Source organism: Equus quagga, unplaced genomic scaffold (genome assembly GCF_021613505.1).
Source record: "Equus quagga isolate Etosha38 unplaced genomic scaffold, UCLA_HA_Equagga_1.0 220_RagTag, whole genome shotgun sequence".
Classification (NCBI taxonomy): domain Eukaryota; kingdom Metazoa; phylum Chordata; class Mammalia; order Perissodactyla; family Equidae; genus Equus; species Equus quagga.
The window spans coordinates 2,775,646-2,799,663 of record NW_025799647.1 but is presented as its reverse complement, the minus strand read 5'-3'; the positions used below and the strand labels follow the sequence as shown (position 1 = coordinate 2,799,663).

At 34.8% G+C, this 24,018-nt stretch overlaps 1 protein-coding gene across 2 annotated transcripts in view; it reads left to right on the top strand.

Moving 5' to 3' along the window:
* Positions 1-24,018, top strand: part of LOC124233765 (protein PALS1) — a 90,008-nt gene that overhangs the window by 42,235 nt on the left and 23,755 nt on the right. For both annotated transcript variants that reach the window (XM_046650953.1, XM_046650952.1), the window contains exons 4-8: positions 7,415-7,623; positions 17,262-17,339; positions 18,200-18,346; positions 19,591-19,752; positions 21,230-21,307. In XM_046650953.1, the coding sequence (XP_046506909.1) occupies positions 7,415-7,623; positions 17,262-17,339; positions 18,200-18,346; positions 19,591-19,752; positions 21,230-21,307 (674 nt within the window). The remainder of the gene's footprint in view (positions 1-7,414; positions 7,624-17,261; positions 17,340-18,199; positions 18,347-19,590; positions 19,753-21,229; positions 21,308-24,018) is intronic.

Here is a 24,018-nt window from a genome sequence, read left to right as displayed (position 1 = left end):
TCTGCCTTCCCCTCTGCAGAGTGTCCCCATTTCTGCCCTCCCTCCATCCTGCCTTGCTCTGGGACTCTCTTCCTGCCTCAGTACTCTCTTCTTTGTCCACTCCTCACTCTGCACTGTGTCATTCTTTCTCACTAGCCCTGTGATTACCCATTTATCTATTTCTCTGTCCACGTGGTTCTTTCTCCTTGTGTATGTTATATCTCTGGTATGGGAGTATGGAATGGGGCCACTGATCTCTGTGTATGGAAAGTCTCTGTTCTCTCTGTATTCTGTCCATCCGTCCTTGTTTATCTTCATCACTATTACAGAAAAGGGTTCATGTTTGACAGAACTGATTTAGTTGCATCTGATTGAATTTTAAAAATTCCCTCTGGAATTGCACAGAATGTTGAAGAACTTAGGTGACTTTTTGTTTAAGTAAAAGATGTAACCTCAATTGCTGCATCAGACAGTGCAACATTTCTTTAGGTGTGTAGAAAATTAACTATTCTTAAATAATATGTATTTGTAAAGTGGTTCTAAAGATGTACCACAGAGGGAAAAGCTTCTTTTTTTAAACCTACAGCTAGGAGCTGGCCGTGTGGTATAGTGGTTAAGTTTGGCCTGCTCCGCTTTGGCAGCCCTGGTTCATGGGTTCAGATCCCAGGCACAGACCTACACCACTTGTCAACCATGGTGTGGTGGCAACCCACATATAAAATGGAGGAAGACTGGCACAGATTAGCTCAGGGCTAATCTTCCTCAAGCAAAAAACAGAGGAAGATGGGCAACAGATGTTAGCTCAGGGCTAATCTTCCTCAGCAGAAAAATAAATAAAAATAAACCTAAAACTAAATATTCTGACCTTTGAAATTAAGAATTTTTATTCAAAACTAAAATATGAATGAGAACATATTAATGAAAATCGCTGAGTTAATGTTGCCAACAATTATTTTCATTATGACATCATACTTAATATCAAAGAAAAGACCCTTTGTCAGAATTCCATTCAGAATTTTCTAATAAAGAATTGAGAAAAGGGCCAGCCCCGGTAGCCTAGCAGTTAAGTTCAGCACACTTTGCTTTGGTGGCCCAGGTTCAGTCCCCAGGTCTGGACCTGTACCACTCATCTGTGGCCATCCTGTCCCAGCGGCTCATATACAAAAAGGAAGATTGGCAACAGATGTTAGCTCAGGGCGAATCTTCCTCAGCAAAACAAACAAACAAAAAAACTGAGTAAAGACAGTGCACTCATTTCATTTATCATAATTAGTATTTTAAAACTAATGCCATAGGTATTTGTTCCTTTCTTTGTGACCTTAAAACTGTTACTGGGCAGAGGCAGCATCATTTTTAATGTCCTTTACATTGATAAACTTACTTGTAAATACATACTAATTTCATCAGAGGGTTTGTATCATTTAGTGTTTCGTATTTTTTCTTAAATATTCATTTGTTTCAGCTACATATGGTTTAGTTCATCTCTTCTTTAATGAAGTTTTTAAAACTCTTCTGAGTGTCTGGTAACTTAATCTGTTTTACTTGTTCATTAAACATTCTTAATGGAAACATTTGAACCTGAAGGATGAGAGTACTTTGGGCAGCTTTCCTGCCTAAGAATGCTCTTTGGGAACTTTCCCAGCTAAATAAGTCGTGAAAGCAGGTGGAATGGAATGGAATTTATCTGAAACTGTCCATCTAAATCATAGTTATCACTTTTGCTCCACTACGTGGTTACCCAGGCTAGTGCAACACTATCAAAGATGCTTCACAACATTTCTCAAAAGATTCATAGCCTCTACATTCACAGAAATTGCAGTTTTGGTTTCTTTTGCCAAATTTCCCCCAGTGTACTACCTAACATGCTATTGTAATGTGAGAGTTGAAATAAAATACTCTGAGAAAATATTTAAAGCCTAAGACACTTGGGTAAAATAGCAGAGGTAGAATGCAACAATATTGTAGAAGTGGCATTTGGAGGGTGAGTTAAAACACACGTACTATGTGCATCGTATGTTTGAGCATGGCACACCACAGTTCACTAGAGGACGTTCCTCCTGTAGATACACAGTAGTATAGCTGGAATGTGTAAGCTTCTCTAACTGCTAGTCGGTCTACGTTACGTGCTGCTAGATTGGGCAAAAAGACATCTCAGGACAGCTTTTCCAAAACAGATAAACGATATATCACAGTCAAGCCCTAGAATCTGCAAAAAAATGTTTATCTTATTTTATTCCTTTGGTGTGGCAGAAAAAACACTGCCTTAGAAGTCAAGGAAATGGATTCTTCATCCAGGTGCCATTTTTATGTATGACTTCATTTTTTACATCTGTAGAGATTTGATCTCAGTTATGTATGTCTCACATTTTGGTGGTGTTTTTTGTTTTTCTTTTTAATTGGGAAAAGTTTCTTAGGATTTTTATGAGGACTAAATAAAATAATGTAGGTGCCTATAAGATAATATTGTTCTATATCTTACTAGTCAGTAATGGCAATGACTAATGTAATTTGGGCCAAATATTTCTAGTTTTTTTTAATAATGGTTAGTGATATTTAACTGTAAAAGCTGAGCTTAAGTGCAAGTGATCTCAGCTTAGTCTGGCAGCATTGATTAACGTTTTAAGTCTGGAGTGGAGACAACTCCTAAGAAAAGATAATTTCAGTGAAAACAGCTTTTACTGGGGCTGGCCCCGTGGCTGAGTGGTTAAGTTCGCGCGCTCCGCTGCAGGCGGCCCAGTGTTTCGTTAGTTCGAATCCTGGGCGCGGACATGGCACTGCTCATCAGACCACGCTGAGGCAGCATCCCACATGACACAACTAGAAGAACCCACAACGAAGAATACACAACTATGTACCAGGGGGCTTTGGGGAGAAAAAGGAAAAAATAAAATCTTTAAAAAAAAAAACAAAAAACAGCTTTTACTAATTAAACAAGCAAAATGTGAATGGACTTCAGAAAAGTTAGTGAAGTTGTAAAAGATGATAATTAACAAGTTGAAATTGGTCTTTATGCTAACCTAAAAAACCTGAACCTTAAGCCCAGGTAAATTTTTGATATTTCTAGCATCGGTATGGTCCTTAGATTCTCCTAGAACCCATTACTTGTGTAGATAGGTACTGGGTCATCAACCTCTTTGGGACTCAGTTGTATTTTTCTTCTGCTTTACAGCCTTCCTATTCCTATAGATTTTATCTTGGTCCCTGACCTCCTAGGTAAAAGACATTTCCACTTAGACCCAGAGATTTTTTTTTTCTGTGAATTTTAAGCTGACCTAGATGGTCTTTACAGCTTAGAAGTCCTTATTATGAACAGAATGACCAGATTTCATCTTTCTTTGGAGCCTGTATTCCTTACCTCAGTTCCTATCAACATGCGAAGCCTGCCTATTTCTTAGAACTTTAAAGCTATCATCCTTTTTGGACTAACCACAAAGTTTCCTTTTTCCTGTCTGAGCAGTGTCTCAACTGTTAACTCATCTCCTGAAATAAAGTCGTTGATCTCAAGTTGTCTCTCTCAGTAGCCATTCCTAGTTTAGGTTACCCTACCTTTCTTTCCCTGGTTTTTCTCACAGGCTTATGACCACAATATCTTATTTATACTTAAAATATTCTAAATATGAAAATTATACGCTGTGTTTATCACAGAAGCAAGAAGAGGACAACGAAAGGAAATAGTTACCAAGGAGGAAATAGAATGGCTGTAAAAAGCAGACACAAAAACTCAATATAGCAGTCAGGGTTGTTTAGAAATTTCTATAGGAGGAAGTATGTTTGAGTACCTTAGACAGTCCCAAGTGCATCCTGTCTTAAAATATTACAGTAACTTATGTAAATAAAGCCTTTAAGTCAGTGGTTCTTAACCAGAAAGATACATCGTAATCAACTTTAAAAAACATATCTGTATCATTAAAGAAGACACAGGAGAATGATTGTGTTTGAGAGAACTCGGGACATACATATCTTTGTGAATTTTGTTAGTAATTCTCATAAATATTCTTGACTAAAAACGATTGTTCTGATATAGCAAGAAAAGATGAAATTATATTCAGTACGTTCTGCTTAAGACTACAGGAGTATTTATATAATCAATGTAATTACAGTCATTAAGGAAAAGGAAAAAAACTGGTAGAAAAGTGGGCAAAAGATAAGCAGAAAATAGATGTAAGAAGAAATACGAATGAGTATTATTAACCTTGTGGAAATATATTCAACCTCACTACTAGGCAAAGAAATACGCTTTTCCTAACCAGATCACCAAAAAAGAAAAGATTGGTAATCTTTAATTTGGTCTGTGTTTTTAGAGGCAGGTACTCAAGTTCATTGCTGTTAGGAGTATGAGTCAGTACGAATCTGGAGGGCAGTTTGGCAATTTGGATCAAAGTTTTAAATGTTTTTATTGTCCAATGAGTAATTTTATCCTAGGAATTTATTCTCAAGGAATTAGAAAATACAGATTGCAGAACAACATTTACAATCTGACCTGTATGGTTAGATAGACATTAAAAAAATAAAAGGCTGAAAGGCTATATATAGTATAATGAAATTATACCAGTAGTTATAGCTGAAAAGTATGACTACAGATAATTTGTTTTTATAATGTCAGTATTTTGGTGTCCTTGGGGGTGGCTTTGGTACACAGGAGAGATTATGCAGAAGTTCCTTTGCCTTTAAAAATTTAAATCTCCCTGGGGTTGAAGATGCACAATAGGGAGATGGTTACCTTCTGGCCTGACTAAAGTTGATTACTGATTTCAGTCAGCAGTGAGAACTGAAGCCCCCGATTTTTCTCATTGCCCTGACAACCAGGCTGAGCCCCTTTAAACAGTTACTAAAATTTTAAACAGCAATCTCATTATCCACTCAGGGGAAACTGTAGTTCCCATGAGGTTGTAGCCAATTACTTTAACTACTTGGTTGGTTTTGTAATTCTTTTTTCTTTTAAGATATTTAAATGTTTTTCCATTTTGCTCTAAAGATACTTTAAGGCTGTTGAATTCTTTATACTTGTAGGGAATTCTTTACACACTTAGGTAATTCTCTGGTAAACTCTGAATTTGATGGAATCTGACATTCCATATTCTTTCTTTTTCTTCTCCCAGCCTTATTGAAGTATAATTAACAAATAAAATTGTGTATATCTCAAATATATAGTATGATGATTTGACGTATACATTGTGAAATATTTACAAATTAAGTTAATTAACACATCCATCACCTCACATAGTTCACCTTTTGTATGTGTGTGGTGAGAATGCTTCAGATCAACTCTTTTAGCAAATTTCAAGTATACAGTACAATGTTATTGACTGTAGTCACCATGCTGTACATTAGGTCCTCAGAACTTATGCAGCTTAAAACTGACAGTTTGTACTCTTTGACTAATATCTCCCAATTTTCCATATCTATATTCTGTCTACTCTTGTAGATATCATAGTGGCTTATGGTTAAATTCTGGCTATTTCTCAAGTTTTATTTAGCTCTGGGTCATAACTTCTTAGGTCATTCTAAGGGTAGTCTTGACTTTCTATTTTTTTTTTTTGCAATTTTTTGTTGCATTTTAAGTTACTAAAGAGCATGTATATGTTTTATTAGAAGGACTAAAGCTGTTTTAATTTTGTGGAGAAAAGGTAGGGAAACTCAAGAATCAAGAACTATTCAAATCTATAAAAAAAACTTTACTGTTAAGTAGTAGGATATGAGACAAATGTGTAAGTATCAATAGCTTTTCTGCAGACCTTATCTGAAGAAAACTAACAAAAAGACTGAAACCGAGAGTTTTTTTTCCATGTGACTGTGCATAAAACAGTATCCACTATAAGCTTTTCCCAGACTCATTTACAGGTTTAATATCAGTCAGAATCTCAATAATATTTTTCTTTTTGGAAGAATAGGAAAGAGAGAGTGGGAGGGATCTTGAAAAAATGATTCTGTAGCTCATTTTGAGTAGTCAAGACATTTTTGAAAAAGTAATGAGCACGTACTTGTCATATCAATATGAGTGAAGACTGTAATGCTACTATAATAAGACATTGTGGTTCTGATAGACCAATAGACTAGAAACAGACCGATGTGTGTAAGAATTTGGTGGTATCGTAAATCAGTGGAAAAGGAAGGATTGTTCAGTAATGGTGTTAGAATAATTGGTTAACCACTTGGAAGAAATGAAATTAAAATTTCCTCTCAAATCTGTACCAAAATAAATTCCAGATGGATTAAAGTTCATTATGAAATAAAAGCCATAAGAAGCTAGGAGAAATGTAGGTAAGTACTTAATGACCAGGGGAAAGAGTTTATAAGCATAGAAACAAGTGAAAGAAATTGCACAGAAAAAGGTGGATCATTCTTAACACATAAGAGTTGAAAACCTCTACAATAAAAGCTACCACAAATGCAATTAACAGACAAATGGAAAAAGTGGAAAACTATTTCCAAAAAATGTGACAAAATGTACGCACACACGCACACATCTACCTACTGGGGGGCAGGGAAGAGACAGCCTGTGGTTCTTAACCATTTTGGGATAACCCTCTCCCAGAAAAATGCGTGTGCTGCATATCCACACTAACAGGCACCACACACGCCCACAACTCGCGGTATAATTTTAGGAGACTTACACGTTCCTAAGAGTCTTATGGACTACAAAAGAAGTCTGGTAAATATGAATAAGCTTCAATGTCCCTATTGAAGAATTTGAAGATTTTAAAAAACGGGCATGTTGAATATTGATGAAAATATTGCTAATGGGATGTAAATTAGTAAAAGCTCCCTGGAAAGCTGTTTGGCTTTTAAAATGTCAAAATCTTATCTTATTTAAAAATTCTATTTCTAGGAATTATTTTAAGGAAACATCATAATCTCAGACAGATTTTTATGCATCAGTGATCATTATGTACTGAAATGCTTATTATTACCTATAGTAGCAAAATATTGGAAGCAACCTGAATGTTCAACTTTAGTGTAATGGCTATTGTAAATTATAATTTAGTCACGTAATAGAATATCATGGAGCCATTATATATAATGTTTTTTAAAGACTCTTTGGGTGATATGAGAAAACAATTATAATGTACTATTAAATGAACAAAGGAAATGCCGTAAAATGTTTTAAAAAAGTTGTTTCTAGGCGATGGGACTATTGGTAGTTTTAAATTCCTTTGGTATTCCTCCTCTCCTTTATTTTTATAGTGAGTATGTATTAGTTTTATAATTAAAAACACTTTTGAAAAAATGTTATTTTATTCTGTTGTATAATTTTTGAAGAGAGTTTTACTTAAAAATCAGTGAAATGACAGTGATTTGACACTGAAAAATATGTGCAACTTTTGGTTTTTTTGAAAACTTAAATTGTTATTGGTTCAAGAAATTTTATCTTAAAACACACGTTGAATTAAGACAACAACAATTAATTTTTGGATATCTTTTCCTTGTCCTACAGAAGTGGAAGACTTGTTTTCTTCACTTAAACATATCCAGCATACTTTGGTAGATTCTCAGAGCCAGGAGGATATTTCACTGCTTTTACAACTTGTACAGAATAAAGACTTCCAGAATGCATTTAAGATATACAATGCGGTCACAGTGCACATGAACAAGGCCAGTCCTCCATTTCCTCTTATCTCCAATGCACAAGATCTTGCACAGGAGGTATGTATTCTGAACATCTTGTTGACATATACAGAGGAATTGTTAGGGATGGTAAGGCAGTATTATTGGAAGTTACTAATGTGAATATAAGGCTTGTTTGAATTAATTACTGCTGATCACATGTTAATAATTTATTGTGTTAGGAAAATTTGCTGCATGAATTTTATTCTAAAAAATATATATACTTAGTTTAGAGTCAGAGCTCTATTTCCTGAAAAGAAGAGTTTTGTATATAAAATTATAGGTTTGCATAGTAAAAGAAATATTTATCTAAATTACTAAAAGGGAAAGTTTTTAAATGCTTTTAGTGTAGTGTTATTTTAAGCATTATACATTATAAACTGAGATAATACTGATGAGATAAAATTATATTCGATAATCAGGTATCATGAATATATAACTTCTAAAATTTGTTACCTGTAGGTATTTTCAAATTTTTCCTCTATAAAAAATATATAGAAGGTCCAAAATAATTAAGTTTTTATGTACAGTGAGAGGTTTTTTTTGTTAACCTGCTGACTTTTAAGTTCTAGTTTCTGCTGCTTGTTTGATACTCAGTGTTTAATGTGTTCTGCAAACATCTTTTAAATTGAAGTTTTAAAAGCATATAAATAAGCCATTTCCTATTTTGGGGAGTGGACATATTGTCATTATTAGAGGATTTTAAGTTCTTTTGATGTTATAAAAACTAATAATTCTGGAAGTCCATCAAGTAAATCTGTTTCGTTGAACCCAGACACAACACAGAAAATGGGCTAGGGGGAATGGTGGGACTTCCAGAGCTAGAGACCTCTAAAATAGGTTAGGAGGCACTTTTCAGATTAGCACAGAATATATTGTCTTTATTTAGATCCCTAAGATAGACAGAGATCATATGTGCAAGAGTGGCTGAGAGACGTCTAGTGTTGTCCAGGATAGGAGAGTATTGCCTTAGGACCTGTTCTAGAGAGGAAGTTTTCCATCCGCTAGAGCTTAAAAGAGCTAGTTGAAAGTTATTCTTTATGCTCATTGTTTATTATTATTATTATTTTATTTATTTATTTTTGTGTGTGTGTGAGGAAGCTTGCCCCTGAGCTAACATCTGTTGTTAATCTTTCTCTTTTTGCTTGAGGAAGATTGTCACTGAGCTAACATCTGTGCCAGTCTGCCTTTATTTTTTTTTTTTTGTATGTGGGATGTTGCCACAGCACGTCTCGATGATCCATGTGTAGGTCCAAGCTCAGGATCCGAACCAGCTAGCCCCAGGCCACTGAAGCAGGATGCGCATACTTAACCAGCTAGCCCCAGGCCACTGAAGCAGAATGCGCATACTTAACCAGTGGGCTGGCCCCTCATTGGTTGTTATGAAAATTAAATATGCAAAATTTTTTATTAAAAAAATCCCTATAGTTTTACTTATCATAGTTCAAATGATTTTTCATAAAATTACTTAGAGAGATTGAAATAACTGACCTTACTTTGATCTTATTTATTCACAAATATAGAGTAACTTTTATTGTGTAGGGCAGGGAGGAATCTGTAATAAATAATTGTTACCATTCTCTTCCCTGTCTTTAGGAGGAAGGTTTGTCCAGTTAGCTTCTGGGCCTTTGTTTTGTTGAATAGAACAACGGGTAGAAAAGAGAATGACATAAGCAAGGGAGATCAAAATTGCTCCAATTGAAGAAAGTGACATAGACAACAGAAAGGCTAGAAAGAAAGGATAAAAGAGGCAACATAGCTTAAAGGATTTTAGGAGTTGAGAGCGGGAAAGAACTAGAAGTAGCTAAAGAGTAAATGTTTGGGGAGAGAAAGAAATGGTTGAAAAGGACTTTAGAGAATCAATTTTGAGTATTAGTTTTAGGATAGTTAACACATCCACGTGGTTCACAATTTGAAAAGTACCATATCAAGCAGATTTTCTGAAAGTTTACTTTCACATCCTTACAGTATCTTCAGTAATACTTTGAGAATTGTATTGCTTTGGCGGTGGAGGAATACGTGGTTGATAGTGACCTTGGACTGAGACTGGTCTTAAAATGAGCTCAAAATAGTGAACCTAGTCAGGGCCACAATGTATAGTTGTGTTGCGTTGTGAATGATTTCTCCAGGAGTTGTGCATGCCCAACTGTGTGGCAGCCCTGACTTACAGTACATAACACTTAAGAAAAGTACATATTCAGAGCTCATCAAAGAAGAGTGTTAAATCTGATAATAAAATTCTAGAGGTTAAATGGACTCATTGTCTTTATTTTATAGCTGGAAAAACCTTAGCAATCACCTAATTCAACCCTTCTGTTTTGTATTTCTGAATATTTCAGTCAGGTGAGGTTTTGTGCCTGGCATAAAACTAGGTTGCTCATGTGCCCATTGCCTAATGTTTTGCTTTCTAGCATTTATAATTCCAGCTATTTTAATATGCGGTATTTAAAAGAAGAAATTACCTCATGCTTCAGGTGTATCATTTTTCAATGGAAATTTAAGTAAGTAAAAAAACAACTCAAGGAATTTAGTGAAAGAATATTAGGAAGTGTTTTTTTTATGGTTTAAAATATCAGTTAAACATTAAATATTATATAGTAGATAATAAAGCTTCTGAAAACTTTAAATATTGAGATCCAGATTAAATCTTTGACAGTCTAGGATATTTATTAATAAATGCAAAACAAGTTTTTGGTCATTAAAGTACTTTTATCAAGGAAAGGTTGAGAACTTGGGTTTCATTTAGTAACTTTTGTTTATTCAGTAAAAATGCAAGCCAACAAACTAGGAAATGGTATTTGATTTTTTTATTTTGAGATATTGAGGTATATATTTGTATATGTGTATAAATATATATGTATGACAAAAACTTGTATCCAAAAGAACTCTTGCAAATTAGTAAGAAAAGGTCTGCACAGTTTTTAAAAAATGGGGGCCAGCCCCATGGCCGAGTGGTTAAGTTCGGGTGCTCCACTTTGGCAGACCAGGGTTTTGCTGGTTCAGATCCTGGGCGCAGACATGACACCGCTCATCAGCCCAGGCTGAGGTGGTGTCCCACATGCCACAACTAGAAGGACTCACAACTGAAATATACAACTATGAACTGGGGGGATTTGGCGAGAAAAAGCAGAAAAAAAAAAAAAAGAAGATTGGCAACAGTTGTTAGCTCAGGTGCCAATGTAAAAAAAAAAAAAAAAAAATGGGCAAAGGACTTGAACAGACACTTCACAAAAAGAGAAAATCCAAATGGCCAATATGCATGAAAAGGTGTTCAGCATCATTAGCTAACAGAGAAATGCAAATTAAAACAAATGAGATGCCACTGCGTAGACACCAGAATGAGTAAAATTAAAAAAAAAAAGACTGGCAATATCAGATGTTGGTGAACTTACGGAGCAACTGAAATTCTCATATGTTGCTGGTGGAGTATAAATTGGTACTCCCACTTTGGAAAATGTTTGGCAGTATCTACTAAAGCTAATGTACCTATATTCCCTGACCCAGCAATTCCACTTCTGGTATGCACCTGAGAGAAATAAAAACCATATCCACAAAAAGGCTTAAGCACAAAGGTTCATAGCAGCTAGATAGTAGTTAGAAACTAGAAACAACTGGGTGTCCATCAACCAGTGAAAGTTGAGTCAGGCTATCACTGGAAGAACAATGAGTAAACAATTGCAGTCTAATGAGAAATACTATGATGGGAGTATGAGACAGATGCCAAGAGCATGATGAGATGTGCCTACTTGTGTGTGTGGGGTGGGGGTTGGTGGTCAGAGTGATGGGAGGAAAGAAGAAACAGAAGAAGATTTAATTTGCCAAACCTTAACAGATGATTGGGAATTTACCAGGAAGCTCAAGAAAGAGGAAAAGCCATTCCGTTGGCAAAGGGTACAAAGACGGTAGTGACTGAGAAAGCCTGTTGTATTTCTTGAACAATGAGTAAGGATATGAACAATGAGATAGAATATGATCTTAAAAGATAGAATCCAGATCCTGAAGGCCAGATAAGCCATATAATTAAGTTTAAATTTATCGTATGATGGATCCATGTTGGTAAATATTTTTAAATAATTAATTTACATGAATAGATGAAGGGAGAAAGCCATATGATCAACTTGTTGCAGAAAAGACATCTGAAAGAAATTCAGTATGTTTCCCTTGATGATGAAAATTTTTAGAAAGCCTGGCAGTTTGTTAACTTGGTAAAGAATAATATCAGAAACCAAAAGGGAGCATCTTACCTAATGGTGAAACACCAACACATTGCTTTTTAAGCCTGGATTAAGACAAAACATCTACAGACTCTCACCACTAGTATTCAGCATTTTTGTGGAGGTGGCTAGCTAGTGAAATAAAACAGGAAAAAGTAATGAAATATAAAGTTGTAGGGGAACAGGGAAAATATATGAATTTGTTTCTAATTTGAATACGTTGAATAGTTACTTTGAAGAACAAAAACCTTGATTCATTTGATACTCAACATGATTCCCATTAAAATATAGATATAATTTTTACACATACAAACAGATACCCTATTTAAACATGCATGTAAGAGATATTGGAAGAAAGAATTATTAACAAGGTTATCTCTGGGTGGTGGATAGATAGGTAATTTTTTTATTTAGCTGTTTACATGCTTCTCAAATTTAATACAAAAAAATCGTTCTAAAGAAAAGTTTTAAGCAAGAAATTTAATCTATAAGTGATTCTGGAGCTACTGAAGAGTTTTAAAGAAGAGTTTGATATAAACAGGCTTCTAATTTAAAGGATTATTCTGATAACATTGTTGAAGATGTGTGAGGTCAAGAATGGAGGCATAGAGTATGGAGGCTATTGTCTGGATGTAAGATTTGAGTAACTGTTGAACATGAAGTGAAGAAATATTTAAATAGAAAATTAATAGGACATATGTCCCTATGTGGAGAATAAAAGTAAAGGAGACGTCAAGGATGACTTCCTGCCCTCTTTTCTTTTTATTGAATTCATCAGACATTCAATAGTGTTTGCCAGGCATTTTGCCAGTAGCTGGATACAAAGCTGAATAAGATACAGTTCCATTTTTCAGTGAGTTCAGTCTAGTGGGGAAACAGTTCCATCAACAATTTTAAATCAAATGTGTTCAGACTTAGGAGTATATGTTATCTAGGCAAATAGAATAAGGCAATTCAGGTAGCTGGGACAGCGAGCATAATCACAGTAATTGTAGGGAGACAGCATGGTATATGCAGGGAACAATAAGTGTCCAGCTGGACCAAAAAGGTTAAGGCATGAAGAATGCCAGAGGTAGGGTTGGAAAAGAGGCAAGAATCAGATGATGCTAAAGAGCTGGGACTTTGTCCTGTAAGTGAGAGAGCCAATGAGAACTAGAATGGGTATATATCTGTTTTAGAATTGAGAAGAATATTTAATGATACAGAAAAAAATATTTTAATAAGTAGTATTAAATTGAAATAGTTAAAAAATATTGTTATAAAACAGTATGAATAGCATTTTCTCATTTTGGTAAAAGTAAGTGTAAAGGATAGATACCTAGAGACTTTCTCATAGTTTTGAGGTTATGGGTGTGTTTTTTGGTAACCACTGTATTGAATATAATTTATGTACACTTAAAATGGGTGTGTTTTATTGTATAATTCAATATGTTTTGACACATGTATACCCCTGTGTAATCTACCACCACAATCAAGTTATGGAAGCATCTGTGACCCCACAAAGCTCCCTCATGGCCCTTTGCAGACAATAACTGTCTCCCTCCCACTCCCCAGGCCCTAGGCATCCACTGATCTGTTTTCTGTTTTGACAAATTTGCCTTTTCTGGACATTTCATATAAATGGAATAAGGTAATAGTGTAGTCTTTTGTGTCTGACTCCTTTTGCTCAGCAAAATATTTTTCAGATTTGTCCATGTGTTACATGTATCAGCAGTTTGTAACTTCCTGCCAGTAGTATTCCATTGTATGAATAGCCTGGTTTGTTCAATCATTCATCCATTGATGAATATTTGGGTTCTTTCCTGTTTATCATTCTAGCAGATATGTAATGATCTCTCATTTTAGTTTGCATTTCCGTATGAGTATTTTTTTATAGACTGTTTCCCTATCTCCTTTGGTAAAATATCTTGTCAGATCTTTCTACCAATTTGAAAATCAGATTGTCATACTGAGTTGTAAGAGTTGTTAATATATTTAGTTACAAGTCCTTCTGTTAGATATATCTCATGGCGAATATTTTGGTAAAAACAAATATAAGAATACAGGAGGATATATACCGAATGATTATCCCTAGGTTTGGGGATTACAATGACTTTTATTTTTTTCCTTTTGATTATCTGTTCTCTGATTTTTCACATTTCACATATACCATTTCTACAATTTAAAACGTTTGTTTAAAAATGAAAGAGGGGCTGGCCCCGTGGCTGAGTGGTTAAGTTCACGCGCTCCGCTGCAGGCGGCCCAGTGTTTTGTTGGTTCGAATCCTGGGCGCGGACATGGCACTGCTCATCAGACCACGCTGAGGCAGCGTCCCACATGCCACAACTAGAAGGACCCACAACAAAATACAGAACTATGTACCGGAGGGCTTTGAGGAGAAAAATAAAATCTTTAAAAAAAAAAAAAATGAAAAAGGAGTTTCACTCTGAAGGAAAATAGAGAAAAGCAGCATAGGTAGAGAAGAGTACAAGATCAGGAGAGAGTATTTTCTTTTTAAAGATAGGACATTAGGGCGTTTTTATAGGCCAATGGAAAGAAGCCAGTATGATGTAAGAATATCCTTTTCATTCTTCAGGCCTTCGTAGAAGTTGCTGATGATGTCTCTTGACACTAAAATAGGTAACATCTGGATTAATTGGGTAGGGAAATAAACACTTAACAGGAGTTCTAATTTTCTTTAGAAGGGGAAACGTCAGAAATGTTTAGGAACTGATTTAAAAGTAAAAGTAGGAGGGACCGGCCCTGTCGCTGAGTGATTTAAGTTTGTGCACTTTGCTTCGGTGGCCCAGGCTTTCGCCGCTTTGGATCCTGGGCTCAGACATGGCACCGCTCATCAAGCTATGCTGAGGCGGCGTCCCACATAGCACAACCAGAGGCAGTCCCAACTAGAATATACAACTATAGGGAGAAGAAGAAATAAAAAAAAAAGAAGATTGGCAACAGATGTTAGGTGCCAATCATTAAAAAAAAATTAAAAAGTAGGAAGAAAAGGTACACAAAATTATTAGTGAGTTGACTTGGTACATTTTGTACACCCTTGGTTCATTTTTAATCCAAAATTTTCTTCTCCCTCAGAATTTCTTTCTCCAGCTATCAAAAGGTGTATGATCAGGGATTATAAATTTCATTTAAATTAACCCAGATTAGGTATATTTTAAAAAGAAAAGCACCCTATTTTAAAAATCAGCATTTAATTACCTGTAGTTTTGGATTATTGAACTTGCCCATTAGTAAGGCTTTAAAGGAATTCTTGAAGAAGATAATAATTGCTATGTCATCTTGCTTATACATATTCTTTTTGTTGTTACTGCCATGGAGTCATTTCCCACTCCAAGCAACTCTGTGTACAGCAGAGTGGAACCCTGCTGGGTCTTTTTACACCATCCTCTCACCTTCTCTCACTATATCAGACAGTGCTTTGCTGCTATTCATAGAATTTTCATGGCCGGTTTTTTCAGATGAGTGGCCAGGTCCTCTTCCTAGTCTGTCTTAGTCTGGAAGCTCTGCTGAAACCTGTCCACCATGGGTGACCCTGCTGGTATTTGAAATACCAGTGGCATAGCTTTCAGCGTCACAAACTGCAGCCACCACAGTGTGACAGCTGACAGACGGGTGGTGTGGTTCGCTGACTGGGAAATGAACCCAGGCCTTGGTAGTGAGACAGCACCGAATCTTAACTACTAGACCACCAGTTTATACACACAGAACTGTATAATTAGAAACATGTTTTTCGAGGTACCAAAACCAGAGGTCAGGCTGGTTTTGGTACTGCCATCGCTTTGATTCACTTGTAGTCAAATTGGTTAATCCCAAAGTTAGTATCTCTTAGGTTTGATAGAGGAATTAGTAATGATTTAAAATAGCCACAAAAGGTACCAGCGACTTACTGGATTCATGTTTTAATCATGAATTACTTTTATAAAAAATTCTATTATAAATGAATTTACTTCTATATGTTTTCATTAATGGTAATTTTGGTTTTGTTGTCAGCATTATTGCAAAGTACTCTTTTTGGTGGTTGAGATTGGTAGTAGAAAAGGAAAGAAAATCAGAGGTATTAACATTGAGAACATACATGTTATAATCTTTGGGGGAAAGTAGCCTACAGAGCAAAATTTGTACCTTTAAGTATTTATGGTAGAAGAAAAAAGACTGAAAATAAATGAACTGAACATACAGCTCAAGTGATTAGAAATTGAAAAGAAACTAAAGCAGAAGAAAGGAATTAGATTATTTAAATGGAAAGAACAATAGATTTAACATTATAAGCTGGTCCTTTGAAAAGTACAAGAATATAAAGAAACCTTTGACAAGTTAGATGAAGGAAAAAATACCAATAACATTAGAAAAGAAAACAGGAATGTAGACACGGGAGATTAAAAATTATGATACAGTTACAGCTTTATGTCACTAAATGTGAAAGTAGGTGTTTTTTCTGAGAAAATGTAAATTGCCAAAAGTGACGTAAGAAAAGATAGTCAAAAAAGTAGACCAGTAAGTATAGATAAAGTTGAAGGTTAGTCAGAAGTCTGCCCCTAAAAAACCTACCAGGCCCAGATGATTTTATGTACAAGCTCTATCAAAACATTAAAGAACATGAAATTCTTACGTTTAACACTGTTTGAGCATGTGAATATGGACTATTTCCCAACTCATTGTATTAGGATAGTATAACCTAGATATTAAAACCAGAGAGTAGTTTTGTAAAACACTGTACTCGACCACACTCACCAAGTATACGCCAATCCAATTTATGAACATTAATGTAGAAATCTTAAAATATGAATAATTCACGTCTAGAAATATACTAAAGTAATTTATTATGTGTTAGGTACTGTGCTAAGCAGTTTATATGGATTATCTCATCTTTTAAGAACATATGGTAGGTGCCATTCTACAGATAAGGAAACAAAGGCTAAAAAAATTCATCATAATCAAATGGAATTTACCCTAGGAATGTAAGAATGGCTCAACTTCAGGAAATTCTTTAATGTAATTCACTATAGTGTGGTGGTTATTCCATTATTCTCATATACATTTATTGTTAGTCTGTAACTTTAAAGTGTTATCTCTGATTTAAAATATAGTTAGACAAATGCATGATTAAAAAACTATAGGATAGCAAGAACTGTTTGTCGCCCCTTTTGTAATCATTATTAGTCTATTTTATAGTATGTTGGGAGAAACTTTTAATAGGAAATAGTTCATTTATAGGCATAAATACCAAAATCTTATCTAGTGTTTTTTTTTTAAATAAAGAATACTGTTGTTAACCATGGTAAGATTGAAAACTGAGGACAAATATTCTTTTTTTTCTTATAATTCTTTTTAGTGCTTTTTCTTCCTTACAGGTAGTTTTTATGATTTTAAATTGTACCTCTTTTTTTTTTTTTTAATACCTTTATAGATACTGGTGATACTTCCTATAACCTAGGAAGAAAAATCTTTCTTTTTGTTTCTTAGGTACAAACTGTTTTGAAGCCAGTCCACCAGAAGGAAGGACAAGAATTAACTACTTTGCTGAATGCTCCACATATTCAGGTAGAAAATGGACAGAACATTATATATGTGGTTTCTTTTCAGCATTCGAAGTCTCTTTGGGCTAGATGAGACCTCAAACATTATCTAACCTGTTTTGATTATTTACAGCTTCCACTGCAAAATAGTTACTATTGTTGGATCATATATTTTCATATTTAAAATTAACCACATTATTTTTGAAACAACTTCTTATTCTTTGTAAAAATTCCTCCCTTTTTTGGTTATATTTTCCATAAATTTTAATTATCTATGGTGTTAGGCCTTTAAATTGATTTTGTTTCTATGAAGTTTTTTTTTATTGAAGTACAGGTGACATACAGTATCCTCTTAGTTTCAGTTGTACATCATAATGATGTGATATTTATATACATTATGAAATGATTGCCACAATAAGTCTAATTACCATTGTCACCATACAAAGTTATTACGGTATTATTAATTGTATTCCCTGTGCTGTCCACTGTATCCTTATGACTTATTTTATAACTAGAATCTTGACCTCTTAATCTCCTTCATCTATTTTGCCTACACCCCAACCCCACCCCCTCTGGTAACCACCAGTTTGTTTCCTGTGTCTATGAGTTTTTATGAAGTTTAATAAGCGTTTTAAACTTTCATAACCCATCCCAGAGTATGCCCTGTTATACCCAACATGTCTTTAGTTATTATTAGTTATAAAAGATACAGGGTTTCTTCTGTACTTCAGTTGGAAAGTTTGGAAATGGATCTAAATATAATTAATTATAGCACTTCTTTTAAAGGTTTAATGATAGAATACTATGTTCATGATTAGGTTAAAATCTCTCTACAGAAATAAATCCTGCTTTTATTGTAAGTACTTTGTATTTCTTTTGAAACAGGCACTTTTACTAGCCCATGATAAGGTTGCTGAGCAGGAAATGCAGCTAGAGCCCATTGCCGATGAGAGAGTTTATGAGAGCATTGGCCAGTATGGAGGAGAAACTGTAAAGATAGTTCGCATAGAAAAGGCTCGGGATATTCCCTTGGTAAGTGCTCCGCATCTCTGTTCTGAGATCCTTTCTACACGGGGATCTTGTGTATGGCAGATAGTTGAAGATCTCTTTGCATTTCTGGTAGTTTTTCTCTTTTGTGGTTAGTTTGTTGGAATTCTTTTATGTTTTTGCTCATATGCCTTATTCAGTTGAGAAAAAACTTTTTCATCTTTTCTCACCCGTAATTTGATGAAAATAATAGCTTATGAAATAATTGTTGAGGAATAACGAAGCGACAAGTAATCTGCTTTATTATTCTCCCAGCTTTCTTTTTTAAACCATAATTAGAAGTTCTGATGTTTTCATTCAGTGAAATCTATTGAAACAAACACAGTTACATACTCCACATATAATTGGAAGTATGCATTCCTTAATATTAATATTTGTTTTATAGTTTTATATGTAAAACTTTTTCAGTCTCATTTCTCGGTCTGCTATCATGGCCTTAATTTTCTTTCCTTTATTTTCAGAGAAATATTCTTGAATCCTGATGTCTCAAATTGCGTCTTGAATAGTGTAGTACTTGAAATAGGGATCATATTTTATGGGCAGCTAATGTAACTGGGTTTTTTCCCCACCAAAAAAAATGAATTGGGACAGTTATGACAAAATTTTAACATAAAAGTTTAGGAGAAAAACGTTACAACTTGGTCTGCTTTCAAGTTTTTTCTTCATTTCGTATTTCCATTTTTTGAGCATATATATTTCAGTTGTGCTTCCAATTTGTGTAATAAATATTAACGTTTAATATATTTTAGTGTGAATTGTATGTAGCTATAGTATTAAACATTTGAATAAGCAGCTAGATTAGTATTCATCCCTTCATCATATTTTGAATTTTAAAAAAGGACTTTCATAGTTATGTCATGTTCATTAATTATGCCTAAATATAGTATAACTATTTGAATAGCATCCAGCCTATAGAGAACAAATTTGATTAGAGGTCTTCACATTGTTTTTAAGCAAGTGCATTTTTCTGCTTTAGTATGCTTCAAAAGTCTGCTTGATTTTAGAATTCTAATGAATGGAATGTTTCTGAAGCAGAAAATGTTGTGGGGAAAATGATTGGCTTTCAAACCTAATTACCATGATTACTCTAGCTGCGTAAGTAAATTTTTTCTCAAGATAACTGAAGGCTAGAATTGTTGAATAGAAAAAAATAAGAATTTAAAAATGGAGAAATGTTTAACAAAAAAATTGCGTTTTTATTTTAAAATTAGATATTGAATTATTTTTAGGGTGCTACAGTTCGTAATGAAATGGATTCTGTCATCATTAGTCGGATAGTAAAAGGAGGTGCTGCAGAGAAAAGTGGTCTCTTACATGAAGGAGATGAAGTTCTGGAGATTAATGGCATTGAAATTCGGGGGAAAGATGTCAATGAGGTTTTTGACTTATTGGTAAGTTGACACAGAAGAATAATGGATATGTTCTTAAAAGCTGTTTTCTTTGTTATTAGACTTCAGAATAAAATATTTTAAAAATAATTGTTAAGAGCACTAGACAATTTCTAGCCTAATTTTCACGTTATAATTGTTTCCAGTATTTATTAGTAGAGTTTTATTTTGGGGTGGGTACCACTAATTTTTTTTATTTTGAGCTTTATTACTTGTTTTATTTGCCTCTGAAATCACTAATATAACTCATTAATTCATTCAGTTTATATTTATTGAGTGCCTACTATGTGCTAGCCACTAGGGAAACAGTAACAGTCTGTGCCCTCATGATTTTTATGTTGATTTTATTTTTTTATTATCTGTAATTGATTGTTGTTTCCTTAACAGTATTAGATAATAGCAACGGTGTAGTTCTGCCGTGTCCAGTATAATAGCTACTAGCTATATGCCCTACTTATTTCAATTTAAATTAAGGAAAATTTAAAATTCAGTTCCTCATTCATGCTAGCTGCTTTTCAGGTTCTCAAGAGCAGTATGTTGCTAATGGCTACCATATTATGGTGTAGGTATAGATAATTTCCATCATCCTAGAAAGTTATGTTGGACAGGGCTGGTATAATCAGGAAGCCATTTACAGTGAACTTTTGAGGGCAGTTTATGATCAGTTTGTATCTACCCAGAAACTAGGTTTATGTTCTTATTTATTTAGCATCAATTGTTACAATAGAATTTCTTCAGTATGTTAATGTCTGTTGAAGAATCTGGAAAACATCCTCACATCCTTATTTTCACCCACTCCCATTCATTACTTTCGTAGAACAAAGTGCCAGTGGTGATAATTTTTAGCCCTTGTTTTATTGGCTGCTATCTCTAGGTTGAGCACCGTTCCCTGCTGTCTCAGGACCAGAAGTTGTGGTTAGTGTCTGGGCGGGAGGTGGCTGAACAAGGCAGGCAGTCAGTGGCGTACTAGGAAATGATAATGAACCTAGTAAGACTATGCAATTAAAAAAAAGAATGGATGGCAGAGACGAGGCATCTGGGAAGTGAGAATATTTGTGTATTTGCATCCTTTTCTAATCCTAGTCACAATTATTATTTCAAGTTCTGCTGTATTAAAATTAATGTATGTCAGAGTCGATAACCAGAATTGTAATAGCAATGTGGTATCTTCCAACCCTTCACTGGAGAATCTTCCTAAACTTAAACTGAATGGAAGACAAAAACCCAAGACTTATGGGCTGAGTGGCTTTTCCCATGGACCGGAATTGCGGAATGCCATACTCCTGGGTAGCTCTAATATAATGAAGTCCATGAAAGGGATAATTTGTGCTTCCTGATGAAATGGGATTCATCTTTACCAATTTTTTTTTAAGTCCCCTAAGGTTCCAGAATAGTCCAGTTCAGGGAATATTGATCATAAGGTCATGTAATGATTTTCATAAATACGTATTTTTAACATAACCTTATCTTTCTGTTACAGTCTGATATGCATGGTACTTTGACATTTGTTCTGATTCCCAGTCAACAGATCAAGCCTCCTCCTGCCAAGGAAACAGTAGTAAGTGATTCTTGATGTTTATTTATTGTCTGATGGCTACTGTTTACTTTTTTTTTAAGTAGGAATTTTTGTTTTTTAGAGTAGTTTTAGGTTCACAGCAAAATTGAGCAGAAAGTAAAGGGTTCCCACATACTTCCTGCCCCCACAATGCACAATCTCCACCACTATCAACATCCTGCACCACAGAGGTACATTTTTTATATCAATGAATTGATGGTTTCATTATTACCCAAAGTTCATAGTTTACATTAGGATTCACTTTCGGTGTTGTACAGCCTGTAGGTTTTGACAAATGTATAATTCATGCATCCACCATTGTATCGTACAGAATAGTTTCACTGCCCTAAAAATCTTTTGTGTTCTGGCTGTTCATCTCTTCCTGCCTCCTAACCCTTGGCAACCACTGATCTCCATAGTTTTGCTTTTTCCAGCATGTCCTATATTTGGAATCATAGAGTAAGTAGCCTTTTCACACTGGCTTTTTTTCACTAGTGATAAGCATTTAAGTTTTCTCCATATCTTTTCATAGCTCATTTCTGTTTAGTGCTGAATAATATTGAATTATCTATATATAAAACAGCTTATCCACTCACTCACTGAAGGACATCTTGGTTTCCTCCAAGTTTCAGAGTTATGAATAAACTGCTATAAACATCCTTGTGCAAGTTTTCACGTGGACATGAATTTTCAACTCATTTGGGAAATACCAAGGAATTGAAAATTTATGTCCATGAGAAAAGTTGCATACGGTGTTTATTGTTTGAGTATCAGAAGTGTCACTCTAAATATTTCTTGCATTCAAGTAGAAACAGGTAAATTCAGTAGTTTTTATTTAAATAAATATGAAATATCAATATTTCAAACTTAGTAAACTCTGAAAAGAAGTAGAAAATACTTCTCTCAGAATTTTTGTGACTTGTAACATTGAACTTTGTCTTTTTCTGTTGTTATAGGTGGGTTTATTAAACTTAAACATACTTAGTGTAGGGGAAAAGAGTGCTTTTACAAACTATGCACAACTCTTATTCTAGAATGTGTATTGCTCTTTATGGTAAACATTTACCAACTAGCTATATTAAAAGACAGACTTCATTACCAAATGACCCAGCAGTTCCACTCCTAGACAGAGAACATACTCCACTCCAAGGGAACAGAGAGCATGCATGCTCATAGACTTGGATGGGAAAGTTCGTACCAGCCTTATTCATACTAGCCAGAAAGTAGAAACAACCCAGATGCTCGCCAGCTGATGAATGGAAAACAAAATATGGTATATCCATAGAATGGGATATTATTTGGTAATAAAAAGGAATAAAGTACTGATACATGCCACAACATGGATAACCCTTAAAAACATTATGCTAAGTGAAAGAAGCCAGTCACAAAAGCCGTGTATTGGTGCATTTATATGAGATGTCCAGATGAGGGGAATCCGTAGAGGCAGACAGTAGATTAGTAGTTAAGAGGGGCAGAGTTAGAGGGAGTAGGGCTGATCTCTAATCAGCTTGGGGCTTCTTTTTGAGGGGATAAAAATGTTCTAAAATTGTTTGTGGTTGCACAACTCTGAATTCACTAAAAATCATCCAATTCTGTACATGGGTGACTTGTATGGGAATTATATCTCAGTGAAGCTGTTAAAGAACGATAGACCTAAGGAGCTGGCCTGGTGGTGTAGTGGTTAAGTTCAGCACGCTCCACTTCGGTGGCCTGGGTCCTCAGGTTTGGATCCCAGGTGTGGACCTGTGTCACTCATCAAGCCACGCTGTGGCGGTGCCCCACATACAAAATAGGAAAATTGGCACTGGTATTAGCTCAGGGCCAATCTTCCTCAAGCAAAAAGAGGAAGATTGGCAACAGATGTTAGTTCAGGGCCAGTCTTACTCACCAAAAAGAAAAAAAAAAGACAGACTTCAAAGTGGTGGATTAATATGGAAACCTGATGTGTTGCATCTGTTCTTATTCTTAGCTTTTATAAAAGCATAGCAGTTTGGAAGAGAACACAGATTCACTTTTTTCTCAATATTTCATCACAGTTATGCTTTGTATTTTGGCTGTCATTCCCTGTTTTCCCTTTGTTCCTTATGGAACATACTGAAGTTGATGTTGCATCTGCAACCTTCCTTCTGTTGAAAGTTCTTTGTAGGAAGAGAAATGAAGAAATAGTTTGTCTCTGAATTCTAGCAGCCTGATTCTCTGTCTACTATGCCTTTCCACATCTCTCTCCTGTGAATAAGCTCTGAACTTCAAAAGTAGCTCTGCAATCTGAGGAGACACAAGAGAAGAGGGTTGGAATATACACTTACTTATATGGCTTTAAAGACAAAGAGAGAGGAAAAGAAAAGATGCCAGGTTTATCGCCTGTAAAATATAGCATTTGATAGGGAGAGATCTTTTCAAAATAGCAATAACAATGTGTAATGTTTTTCTTTTCCTTCATTTCCTCCTTTCATTGTGAAGAACTCTCAATTGTAGTATCTCTTTTGAAGTTTTTCTCAAACCTAAGTAGCTTAAAATGAACTACTATTATTAAAGCTTGCACTGAAGGTTTCCACAAAGACAGCTGATAGGAAATCATAATTTTAGTTGGCATATGCAGAGTAATTATCTATGGGATTAATGATTTTAAGAACTTAAAACCAATTTATTGAGCATCATTATGGTACAGGTCAGGATCTAGTAAGAGCAATAAAAGGTATCTTTCTGGTGTATGT